At 38.4% G+C, this 12,714-nt stretch overlaps 1 protein-coding gene across 4 annotated transcripts in view; it reads left to right on the top strand.

Moving 5' to 3' along the window:
* The window catches only part of CTNND2 (catenin delta 2), a 1,151,766-nt gene that overhangs the window by 697,788 nt on the left and 441,264 nt on the right, over positions 1 to 12,714 (top strand). For 3 of the 4 annotated variants that reach the window (XM_034761543.1, XM_034761542.1, XM_034761544.1), the window contains one exon: positions 11,774 to 12,320. In XM_034761543.1, the coding sequence (XP_034617434.1) occupies positions 11,774 to 12,320 (547 nt within the window). Of the gene's footprint in view, positions 1 to 10,917; positions 11,006 to 11,773; positions 12,321 to 12,714 lie in introns of those variants that run through there. The other variant, XM_034761545.1, reaches the window with a different exon arrangement.

The following is a 12,714-nucleotide window of genomic DNA, read 5'->3' as shown; positions in this document are numbered from 1 at the left end:
CCAGCAACTCTGATCCCAATAGCCTGGCAGCAACACAGCAGTCACATTCTGGCTTCCCCTAGTTTTGGTTGCTAATTGTAGGGTGACCCTAACACGTTCCCAGTCTTGCATTTTCAGAAAAAATGCATGTTCTGTGTTGTCCATCTCTCTCCTGGATAGTTCAGATATTAAAGGTTTGTTGCCCCTGTAAGAAGTCAATATTAAACTGTTTGCTACTTTACCTGGAGTTACCAAGTAGTTCAGTTTAAACACAGACTGGACTGGTTGAGATTAAAAAATAAAATAAGTTTATTAATAAAAGAAGATAGGATTTTAAGTGAATTCAAGTATAAGAAATACAGTTAGAAATGGTTACAAGCAAATAAAAGTGAAAACACACATCTAAATGTTTGAAACTGATCTAGCAAATTTTGTTTTGAGGCTTTGTTCAAGATGTTCTTTCCCACCCACAGTCTTCCAGCATGATGGTGACTGATCCTTTCCTCAGTCAGGATCTCACCCAGAGGCCCAAAGGTGCTGGTGCCTTTGCGTTCTTAGGTGAAAGAGAGAAGTTGGGATTTTCTGCCCCTCTCCTTTACAGTCCAGTGAATTCTTCAAGTGGATTCTTCTGAAGATTACACCTCAAAGGAAAGTTTATTCAAACACTAAAGGAGGCAACATCGAGTCTGGTGGTAAAGGAGGCCCCATGCTCTTTCTTCCAACCTGTGTTTGTTGAAATGCAAATTTGTTCTGTCTCCTGCCATTTTCTCCCCCTGCTGTCTCAAGGACTTTGTTTTCTACTTATATATCAATTGAGGCAAACACATATTCCTCTGTTTAAGATAGATCTGTTTAGCAACTTTTACCTAGGCAGGGTTGTGTAGTTTTGAACATGTGCCAATAACATAACACAGGGGGATTACATGACTTTATATATAATGTTGCTACATACATTTCACCAGGATATTCTTGACTGGCAAGTTATTAGTTTTCAAATGATACCTCACAAGGAATATTTTGTACAAAGATCATTAAAATAGTGTGTACAGTATGAATGCTGTGGTCCTTTTGGTCACAACCATATCACTGGAACACCCTTATACACATTCTGGTTAACACTCTCCAAAAATTCTAATAGATTGGTGAGGCATGACTTCCCTTTCCCTACATGTGTCTGATCATTCTGCTCTCTATTGTAGTTTAAACCAATTTGCTTGGTACTAAAATTAAGCTTACTGGCCTGTAATGGCCTGGATCCCCTCCAAAGCCCTTTTTTAAAATCGGCATTATGTTAGCTACCCTCCAATCATCTGGTACTGAGGTTTGTTTCAGCAATAAGTTACATACCACAGTTAGTAGTCTGCAATTTCCTATTTGAATTCCTTCAGAACTCTTGGGTGAACACCGTCTGGTCCTGGTGACTTATTACTGTTTAATTTATCTATTTGTTTATAAAAATCTCTTCTATTGACACATCAACGTGGGACAGTAGTTCGGATGCATCAACTAAAAAGAATAGCTCTGGCGTGGGTACCTTTCTCACATCCACTGCAATGAAAATTGATGCAAAGAATTCATTTAACTTCTCTGCAATGGGCTTATCTTCCTTGAGTGCTTCTTTAATAACTTTGTCATCTAGTGGCCCCATTGCCTGTTTGGCAGGCTTCCTGCTTCTGATTTACTTTAAAAAATTCTTACCATTAGTTTTTGTGTTTTTCACAAGTTGCTTTTCAAATTCTTTCTCAACCTTCCTTGTTATACTTTTACACTTAACCTGCCAGCATGTGTGCTCCTTCCTGTTACCCTCACTCGGTTTTGATTTCCAAATTTTAAAGGGTGCTTTTTTGCTTCTGACCAGCTCCATTACTCTGCTCTTTAGCCATTGTGACATTCTTTTAGTCCTCTTATTGCGTTTTCTGATTTGGGATGTACATTTAGTCTGAACCTCTCTTATGGTGTTTTTAAATAGTCTCCATGCTGTGTGCAGGCATTTAACCCTTGTGACAGTTCTTTTTAATTTCCATCTAACAAGCATCCTCATTTTTGTGTAGTTCTGTAAAGTTAAATGTTACCATAGTGGATTTTTTTGGTTATTATGTGTTGGAAAGTTGTAAATATGGAGCCAGCTGCAGTCATTGATTAAAAGGAGTCAGAGGAATTCCTACTTGGACCCCATTTTGCCATCACAATTGGATTGTCTAGATCATCCACAGGAGAAGGAATTGTTCATATGAATTGCTTCTGGTATCTCTGTGCAAGGAATATAACTGTCCCTAAACAAGTGTGATACCTAAGTGTGTGGGAAAGTAGTTAAATAGTCCCAAAGTCAGCTACAGCAGTTGGAGTGGGGATAATTTTTGAAAATGTAATTTTCAGAAAAAATAATTAAATAAATTAGTTTGAGATTTTTCTGTAAAAGTGTTGCAAAACGAAATCTAATTTTTTTGTCTAACTGGAGTACTCAATTATAGCATTCCAATTGTTTGGGGTTATTCCAGTTTACCTATAATTCCCCAAATTATATTGTGTTCAAATCCTACTATGCCCTATATTTTTAATTAGGGGTTCATTTTTGTCACAGAGTTCATGGTGGTCATGGCTTTTTATTACAAACAATACGAATGACTTTTGGTATGGGAACTTTTCATACAAGTAGGTAAATAGTGAATACTCCATTTGGAAGATGGGATTGTGACCAGTTTTATTTATAACCTAGAGAGCTACCAACTGAAAACCTGAAAAGCATAGCAGATAAAGGGGAGCTGGAGTGCTCGTGCTTTGGATTAGTGGGTAGTCACAGATTCTGTGATAGTTTGGATTGTTTTAAGGAAAGACATAGCGTGTACATTGCTGGCTGAGGATGTTTCCAGCACTTATGGATGCTGCTGCCTTTGCAGAGGCAGAGGCAGCAGTAGGAGTTCTCCCTTGCACACGTTCCTGTGCTGCTAAATGCTTTGGGAGCGAACCAGCAGGCACTGGAATATACATTTTAAACCTTTAAATCAATTCGAATGATAAAATAAAGGACTTTTATTTTAAAAATTATTGTGACCCAGCAGTATTGGCATTTTACCAGGAATTTTGTGACTTTTTCCCTTTATCCTCCATGACAGAGCCTTGATTTTTTTATCATTCAGCAAAACCCGTGACATGGCAGTAGTCCTGTTTATAGTGAAAGAAAACTCTAAAACCAGAATGCCTTTTGCTAGTACAGTCAAAGATCTACTCTGGCTTTTTTAACTGCCTTACGTGGATTATGTATATGGCAGGTGCTTAGCTGCATGATATTCTATCCAAACAACATACAAAATAGTGACTTCACAATGCCTCTGGCAGGCTTTAGCAGATGGTGTATTTGAAGTTGAATTTCAAATATGGGCATGAGAAGTATTGACCATGAAAGGAAATAGAGCAATTCACAAGAATAGTTTTTATTAATGGAAAATAGAAAGTAGAACTGCCTTCTGCTAGTATATTGGATCCCCAAACCAGCTACTGCCACTGTACCTTCATTTGCTTCTCTAAAGCCTGTGAACAGGATATGGGAGAAGGATAGACTCAGGATCTTTGCATGCCAGGATAAGAATAATTGGACAAAAATTTTGCTAAAAACTAAACTACTTTGGGAAGTATAAAAATGTAGCACGAGTTGCTCTAGAAAATGGAACACATGGGAGAGGACTCTCCTCTCTCTTCCCAGCCCCGAGAAAAGACAAGCATAGTACAGCCACATTTATTGCCTCACATATACACAGAATTCTAATTGGGCAGACTCACAAAGTTCTAAAATGCATCTAGTTAATATGAAAATGTGGCCTGGGTAGAATGTTTGTCCAAGCATACAGTGCCCCATTTTGACCAAGTATCCACTCTGCAGGTCACATCTCTGTGGATTTTGTAGTGTTGACACAGTTTTAGTGGAAAAACAAGCAGAAGAAGATATGCATGACTCAGTTGGAACTTTAAAAAAGCTGGGGGTGATTTGTTTTGTGGAATAAATAAACGTACTGAATTATTTAAACCTGGTGTGCACTGGTTTCTTTAGTGCTACACTTAAAATAATATTACTATTCAGTTTCAAAGGAGTACATTATGTTTTTGCATTAAAGTGATTGCAATAATGTTTGTTCTTTCTTACAAAGAGACATTTTTGGGTTTCTTCCCGTGTTGAGTTTACAATTAAAACTATATTTTTAAATTAGAATTTTGAATAAATACAGCACACACTGGGTGAGATAATCAAAACATGGAAGTCAAGTCCATTTGTCAAACTAGTATGAGTTTTGGATGTGTAATTTTGTGTGACCAAATAAATTGTGGTATCTTCAAAGGTTGTACACAGCATGAAGTAAGTGAGGAAAATGCCTGCCTCTGGCCTACGCAGCTTTATGCAATAAGTTCTACTGGCCTCTTCTTTGTACCTTCGTGTCTAGGGAATCCTCAAACATATGATTTCTGTTAGTCAATTTTACAGCCCAATCCTGCTCTGTTAAAGTCAATGGCAGGTTTTACTGCTGTCTGAAATAGGAGCTAGGTTTGCCCTTAATTTTTTGCTCCTCACATGGAACTCTGGATATCTTTGTGGTATACAACGGCTTTCTTTGATACTCCTTACCCCAGGCACAACTGAAATATTTACTATGTTAAATAACAATATATGTAACAAGAAGCATTTATGTATAGTACAAACCGTTGGTATTTTTAAACATATACTTTTAACATATCTATCTTGACATTGCTTACAGATAGTACCCATATTAATACATTAGGCATAATATAGTTTATTGTGGATGTTTGATAACAGGAATGTTAAATGTACACCTACTATATGACATTAGAAATCACACCTTCATTTCATCCCCAAGGAGCCAAATGACCAAAAGTCATTGTGAGACTGAACTAGTTACCTTCAAGGGTTTTACTTCTTAGTGCTTACACTGTGTAGATTAGAATTTTATATGAAATATATATATGCAGGGCTCACCATAGCAGCCATATATCAAAGACAAATCTGATAACTTTTTAATTTTCTTTTCTTTTCTTTTTTTTTTCTATTTTGGTGATCAAGATGACAATAGTTTGAAGTGGCTTTAGTTTTTTTGGTGAAGTGTGGTTTCTCTGAGCTTTATTCCTCAAATCTTTTCACCGAGATCCCAAATGATCTGTTGTTTGCCTAATGAGCTAGATTTGTAACTCTGCACAGATAGATAGATAGATGTGGACAGACAAATGTAATCCTGTTGGTCAGTTTGTTCCAGTACAGTTTTATCATCCGCTATCTTTTATGTCTTCCCTTTGCTAAATTACCAACAAGTCGTTTTATTAGCAAGTAGTTCTGGGTCAACTTAATGTTTCTTTGTTGTAGTTATTATTCATCTAGAGCTGTCTGACCAGAAGAAGCCTTGTGCACACAAGATTTTCAACAGCGCAGGTTTTTAGCTGTGTGACAGACACACAACACTTAGACTATTTGAACCATTGAGTCCAAATCAATACCCAGGAATTTCAATGTGGATACAAAGCTCTGTTGGCCAATATCAACACCTACCTTTCTCTCTCATTTGTCTAAATGTGGAACAGAAAGTTCTGTTTTTCACAGCTCTATTAATGTTCTCACAGAGTCTATCACTAAGTGTGAAAAATATAAAATAAGGGTAGGAAGACATCAACAATAAACTGTATACAATGAGCTACAGTTTCATGGACACACAATCAGGCATTTGTTTAGAAATCTGATTCTTGGGTATTAAGTAACCTGTTTTGTGCAAGCAGAAGGTAGGCCCTCTGAAATATTTTTTTCCACTGTGCCCATAGGCAGACAAGAGCAAGAGGATTCAACAACCTCCTAGCTTCCTATCAAATTCCAGTTTGTATTCGTCTAGTTTCAACTTACAGCCATTGGATCATGTTATCTTCTAGATTGAAAGCCTATTATTAAATATTTGTTCTCCATGTAGATACTTATAGATAGTAATCAAGTCAGCCCTTAACCTTCTCTTAGTTGAGCTAAATATATTGAGTGCCTTGTGTCTGTCACTCTAAGGCATGATTTCTAATCCTTTAATCTTTCTCATGGCTCTTCTCTAAGCCCTCTCCAGTTTATCTACATCCTCCTTGAATTGTGGGGACCAGAACTGGACATGATATTCCAGCAGTGGTCACACCAGTGCCAAATCAGAGGTAAAATAACTTCTCTGCTCCTACTTGAGATTCCCCTGTTTATGCACCCGAGGATCGCATTGGCCCTTTTGACCACAGCATCACACTGGCTGCTCATGTTCAGCTGATTACCCACCACAACCCACCCCCACCCCCATCATTTTAAAATCATAGCTTCTCAGGATAGAAGTCTACCTTCCTGTACGTCTGTCCCACATTCTTTGTTCCTAGACGTATACATTTAAATTTGGTTGTATTAAAACACACATTGTTTGCTTGTGCTAAGTTAACCAAGCAATCCAGATTGTTCTGTGTCAGTGACTTGTCCCTTCTCATCCTAGTAGCCCTTTTGTGCACCTATTCCAGATTGAATTCATATTTCTTTAAAACGGAAAACCAGAAATGCACACAATATTCCAGCTGAGCTCTCACCAGTGCCTTATATAATGGTAATAATAACACTTCCCTGTCTCTACTGGAAATAACTCACCTAATGCATTCTAAGGTGGCATTAGCCTTTTTCACAGGTGCATCACATTGGTGGCTCATATTCTTCCTGTGATCAACCAATACACACAGGTCTTTCTCATCCTCTGTCTCTTCCAACTGATATGTCCCCAGCTTGTAATTCTTGTTGTTGGTTCCTATGTGCAAGACCTTGCACTAGTAGATTTCATACCATTTCTATAACTCCAGTCTTTAAGATTGTCCAAATCTTGTAGGATATTCCCATCCTTCTTCATGCTGGCAATACCTCCCAATTTTGTGTCATCCACAAATTTTATTAGCACACTACCACTTTACATGCCAAGATCATTAATGAAAATGTTAAAGATTGGTCTGAAGACTGATCCTTGAGGAACTCCATCAGTAACCTCTTTCTAGTCTGACAATTCAGCATGAGCCACTATAGTCTCCCCTTTAATCAGTCCCTTACCCACCTTTTGATTCTTGTATAAACCTTTCTCCTCTCCAATTTAACTATAATTTCCGATGTGGAACTGTATCAAATGTGTTACTGAAATCCAGGTAGATTAGAGGTACTGCAATGTCTTTGTCTAGAAAATCACTTATCTTCTCAAAAATAGAGATCAGGTTGGTTTCGCACGATCTACGCTTTGTAAAACCATATGGTATTTTATACCAATTTATCTCTCTGTCCTTAACTACTCTCTCTTTCAAAATTTGTTCCAAGACCTTGCATACAATTGAGGTTGAATGAATGGGCCTGTAGTTTCCCAGATCACTTTTTTGTTCCTTTCTTAAATATAGTTTCTCTTTTTCTAATTCTCCAATTACAGGGCAAAACCCCCAAATTTGTGGATTCATTAAAAATTCTTGCTATGGGGCTTGCAATTTCATGTGCCAGTTCCTTTAATATTCTTGGATGGAGATTATCCAGGCTCCCCGATTTGGTCGCATTAAACCATTTGAATTTTGTTTCCACCTTGGATGTGGTCATTTTTACTTACTTATCGTCGTTTAGCCTCCATTAGTTGCCCTGCCACTGTCCCTGAGCTCCTCATTACCCTTATTAAAACCTGAGGCAAAGTATTCATTTAGGTGTTGGACTGTACCTAGATTATCTTTAATCTCCACCCCAACCTCAGTGCTTTGTGGTCCCACTTCTTTTTTCCTACTGTGCAACCTGGACTGTTGAACTGCTGAGTTCCCTAACTCTCTAGCCTGGGCTGCCTTTTACACTGCTTTCTTGTCAGAACAGCCATTGCTAGCCTGCCCATGCATAGCCACTAGCAAGTAAAATCACTCCCAGATTTTTACATGAATGGTCTCCCAGCCATCCATGAAGAGATGCAGAGTGACACCCATGTATCTCCAGCCCCAGCCTTGCACCCCAGAAATGTGTGTATTGCACTGTCCAGCACACTGCTCAACAGTGCAAGCTCATAGATAGTCTGTCATTCCAACATTGGGAATGATTGTATGGACCAGCTTTGCTGTCTCAAGAGAAGTTCCCCTTGCACTTCAATCCATATACACACTGAATCCAGATAAAACAATAAAACAAGTTTATTAACTAGAGAAAGATGGATTTAAAGTGATTTACAAGTGATAAGGCATAAAAGTCAGAGTTGGTTATAAAAGAAATAAACAGATAAACAGACAAGCTAATTTCTAGACTTTACCAAGGCGAATAGGTTTAAAAGCAAAAAGCTTTCTCTCACCCAAAAACTTTCAGCAGTCTGTACTGACTGGAAAACCTCCGGGCCAGGACCATTCCCCCCATTTCAATTATGCTTCCTTTAGTCTTTCAATCGATCTTGCTGCCATGAGTAGAGATGGGTGGAGGACAGATAATCGGTGTGTAGTGAGTTCTCCATTCTCATACCTTTTTACCATCTTTGAGGATTATCCCCCACTGGGGTGTAGACAAAACAGTTCTCTGTGTACATGAGATTCTAAATGTCTTTCAGGTGACGTTTGTTTACAGTCTCACCTGCTGATGAATGGTTGCTTCAGCAGTTAATATTTTTTAGCACCTGTGGTCAGTCCTTTGTTGTCCCTGAGGAGCTAGTCTATGGGCGTTCCCCGGAATTACAATGTATTTCAGTAACAAACATATAGTAAACTCTCATAGCTCCACAGACAATGTTGATGCACACATTTTATCAGGATAATGATGTTCAGTAGATTATGAGCTTTCAAATGATACCTCACAAGGTATACTTTGCACAAAATATATCAACCATATAAAGGACACTTAGGTCCATGGTGTCACATGGTATACAGGATGTCACACCTACCACTGGATCCTTGCCAGTAGACTTCAGAGACCTAACCAATCTTAGAGTAAAGTCTTGAATTTGTCTTCCTTGGACTGTTGGAGAACTCTTTGTGGGCAAGCTAAATTCTCAAACAGATTGGGTCAAGCTGCCATCCACAGTTGTGTCCCATACATTTCTCGGTTCCCTTGGACCTGCTGGATTTTTAAAGGTATCTTCCACAGTTTACACATCGAGGACCTGGTATTGATTGGAAACTTCTAGTGGTGTGGAAACATGAAAACTATTCTTTTGCCAAATACAACATTGCAAATTCAGCTGCAGTTTGGACTTTCTTATCTGTTTAAGCAGAGACAGAGTATAGTGCAGGATAAAACTAGCTTTTAAAAATCTTTGATATAGTAAATAAGGCCATATATTTCTGATTTTTCTTAGTAATGTTATAATGGATTGGCTGTTTAACCAGAATAATAAACATATTTGTGGATTTATGTTTAATGTTGTGGTCTTCTAACTGATGTCAGTCAGTGGGATTTTATAATTTCAAGATAATTGAAAAACAAGGGACCCGTAGTTATTATCCCTGCTGTCCATTGACTTCTTGGGCTTTGTATGGTGAATTGACTGCAGCATTTTTCATGTGGTTTCAGTAGTTTTTACAAGTCCAGATCTTGCATTTTTAGTAAGTGAAGCAATTTTCTGATAATCTGAAATCCATGAGACTTTGATATTGTCAATTCTCTTGTGAAAGGCCACCATGTTCTGGGCTCTGGGCACCTTAGCAACTGTACTATTAACTACTATGCCTACTACCTTTCTGAAGTACAAAGCTAAAAAGTCCTTTGAAACACATGATTTGTGTGATAATATTGCTTATACCCTCTTATTACCAATACCCAGATAAAATATATTAGAATATTCTTCCCCACACTAAATAAAGCACACATAATCAGGAGAGGAGCCCCAGCTATACAAGAGAAGTAAAAATAACTAAGATTTTGCTGGAGGGGAGCTCACAGACAATGCAAACTTACACCAACTTGTACTAATCATCCTTTATTTCTTTCCTCATACAATAGGCCAAATTCATCCAGGAGGTAACTCACTGAAATTAATTGAGTAAAAATAAATAGAGTTGTATACCAGGGATAAATTGGCTCCTTTTTTGTTTCACTTGCTTGCATACAGGACGTTATTTAAACAAACAAACACACTCCGCCCCCCAGTGTACTAATAAAAGTAATACATATACAAAGCAATACAATTTTTTGAAGTTCATTGTTAGAGAATTTAGGATTGTTTCACATATTAAAATAAAAGTATTTGCGGTATTTAAAAAAAAGCTGTCTCTTTTCTAAATACCTTTTTGACTGAATTGAAAAAAATCCAAAAAGCATTGATTGGAATGTTTCAAATTGCACTATCAACTTCCAGGATTTGGAGCACTGTTGAAGGTTTCAAGTAATCCTCTGCATGATGGGGGGGGGGGGGGAGAGACAGAGGAGTGAATGTATTTGAAACAAGAGAGTGACTTGCAACAGAATGCTCAGCTATCTCTCACTCCAGGGTGCTGTTATTAGAGGATTTTAATGTTACCAGATTAACAGCCACAGATGATCTCTTGAGCCTAAGATCCCTGATAAAAATTGGAATGCTGTCTATGTATGGAGATAAGAGTGTACATTCTATTCTTTGCTGTTCCAGAAGGGGCTCAGGCACATAATTGAAATTTTTAACAGGTAGCATCTGCTGAGTATTCTCTCTGTCTAAATTACAAGACTTAAGGAAAACTTTGTGCTGCACTACATGCTGCTAGGAAGATCTAAGACCTCCTGTGCAGAAGTGGCTGACAATGTACTGTTTTCATTCGAATGCAAATTTCTCTCTGGATGGGATTCAGGGAAAGTACCCACCCCCTCTACAGCTCCACCCCTGCCCTCCTTTTCTTTTGTGCCTTGTAAATAAATAAGAAGCGACTGCCTTTCTCTCTGAAGACACAGCTGCAGGGGGCTCTTAAAGGGAGAGAAAGAGAAAACACACACACACACACACACAGAGGCACTGAGAGAGAGAGAGAAGAGAAGGAAAGAGATGTGGAGCTGGGTTTTCACATGCTAGGAAGGGTGACATTTTTGTTCTGCTTTTTTCATATCTTCGGTTTCAATTGCAGCATTTCTCTGTACTGGAAAGCATAATTCCTTTACAACTGCAAGAGTCTGATTTGAAAGTCTACATCTCTTTTTAAAATGTATTTATTTATTTCAAATGGCAGAACTCAGTCTGTGTGGTGGCAGCAGCAAATTCTGAGGAGTGTATTATTCTGGCTAGTCTCCTCTTATAACAAGGATGTTAATTGCTTTTCAGTGAAGAAACTTTGTCAACTAAAATGGTTCTTGAACGCCAGTGCTTTTTTTAGTGAGCTAACATGAGGAGTATAAACAAAATAAAAGTTTGAAATGGTGCTGTTTAAAAAAAATCTCCAGACTAGATGTTTTGGTGGATGAACTGTAAATATTTCATCGTGTTTCAGGACAAGAAACTGTTTAATAACAATATCCAACAATTGTATACAAATAAAATATGCATTAAACCAGATATCAGCTTGAATGGTAAAGGGGACTTTTTACTGTTTTGGACTTGAAGTGTGAAATATTTTCTCTTAAAGGACAAACATGTTTTAGCAGATTAGTCTCTTAATCCTAAAGGCATTTGTTTTAAACCTTATTAAGGTCATAAAAGGGTTTTTGTTTGGTTTGGTTTGGTTTTTTCCTGTAGCACTGGATTCTCTGTAGCAGAGGGGTTACATTTTGCAAGGCTGGTTTTAAAATGTGTTGAACTCCTTTCCTGTCTCTCTCTCTCTCTGACGGTTCTGTTTTCTTTCCTCGGTACAGGGCACAACTAGTCGAACAGCTCATTTAGCTGGATCCGAACCTTCTCAGTCAAGAGAGTCCTTTGTGCCAAGCCATGGGAGCGCGTTCCATTTGCCTGATTCCCAGCATTCTTCAACACTTTATTACTCCAGCTCCACTCTGCCAGCCCAGAGAGTGAGCTCCCCGCTGTCCATGCAGCAGGTGGGCTCTCCAACCAAGCTCCAGCGGGTGGGTTCAGCATCGGAGAGCGCTGGATACAGCACCACGCAGCGGGTCTCTTCTCCCAAGCAGTCTCCAAGCCGGCTAGCCAAGTCTTACAGCACCAGCTCACCAATCAATATTGTTGTGTCTTCAGCAGGACTTTCTCCTTCCCCAATTCGTGTGACGTCTCCACCCACCATCCAGTCTAATATTTCCTCCTCTCCTATACATCAGCTAAGCTCCACCATTGGCACTTATGCTACTCTGTCTCCTACCAAACGGCTGGTCCACACATCAGATCAGTACAGCAAGCATTCCCAGGAACTATATGCCACTGCTACCCTACAGAGACCTGGCACCCTAGCAGGTAAATGAAGCCAATCTCTCATCGTTAACTCTTTAAGTGCTTTGTTCATTGTCTGCATGGGCAGTCTGGTTTAGTGTTAAAATGTTTCTATATTTGGCTTACATTTACACGAATAAGGGAGGAAAAAGGTTAATTCAGGAACTCTGATCTCTAAATATATCTTGTTTTTAAAAAAATTGTGTTTTAAATGTATCTGTTACAAGCAATGTATTCATATAAGCAGCTGCTGCATATAAGACAAATAATAAATACAAGACATTAAGGGGTTAGGAAGATTAAAGAATTTGGGGGGTCTTTTTGAAAACTACCTTATGAGTGAGAATTGTGGTTTCAGTTCAGTCACTAGTAAGCTGTAAACCTTATAAAAAAACCCACTCCTCTTTACTCATATTGA

This window comes from Trachemys scripta, chromosome 2, assembly GCF_013100865.1.
Source record: "Trachemys scripta elegans isolate TJP31775 chromosome 2, CAS_Tse_1.0, whole genome shotgun sequence".
NCBI classification, from domain to species: domain Eukaryota; kingdom Metazoa; phylum Chordata; order Testudines; family Emydidae; genus Trachemys; species Trachemys scripta.
The sequence above is the reverse complement of the archived record's forward strand: the minus strand, read 5'-3'. Positions and strand labels throughout refer to the sequence as shown.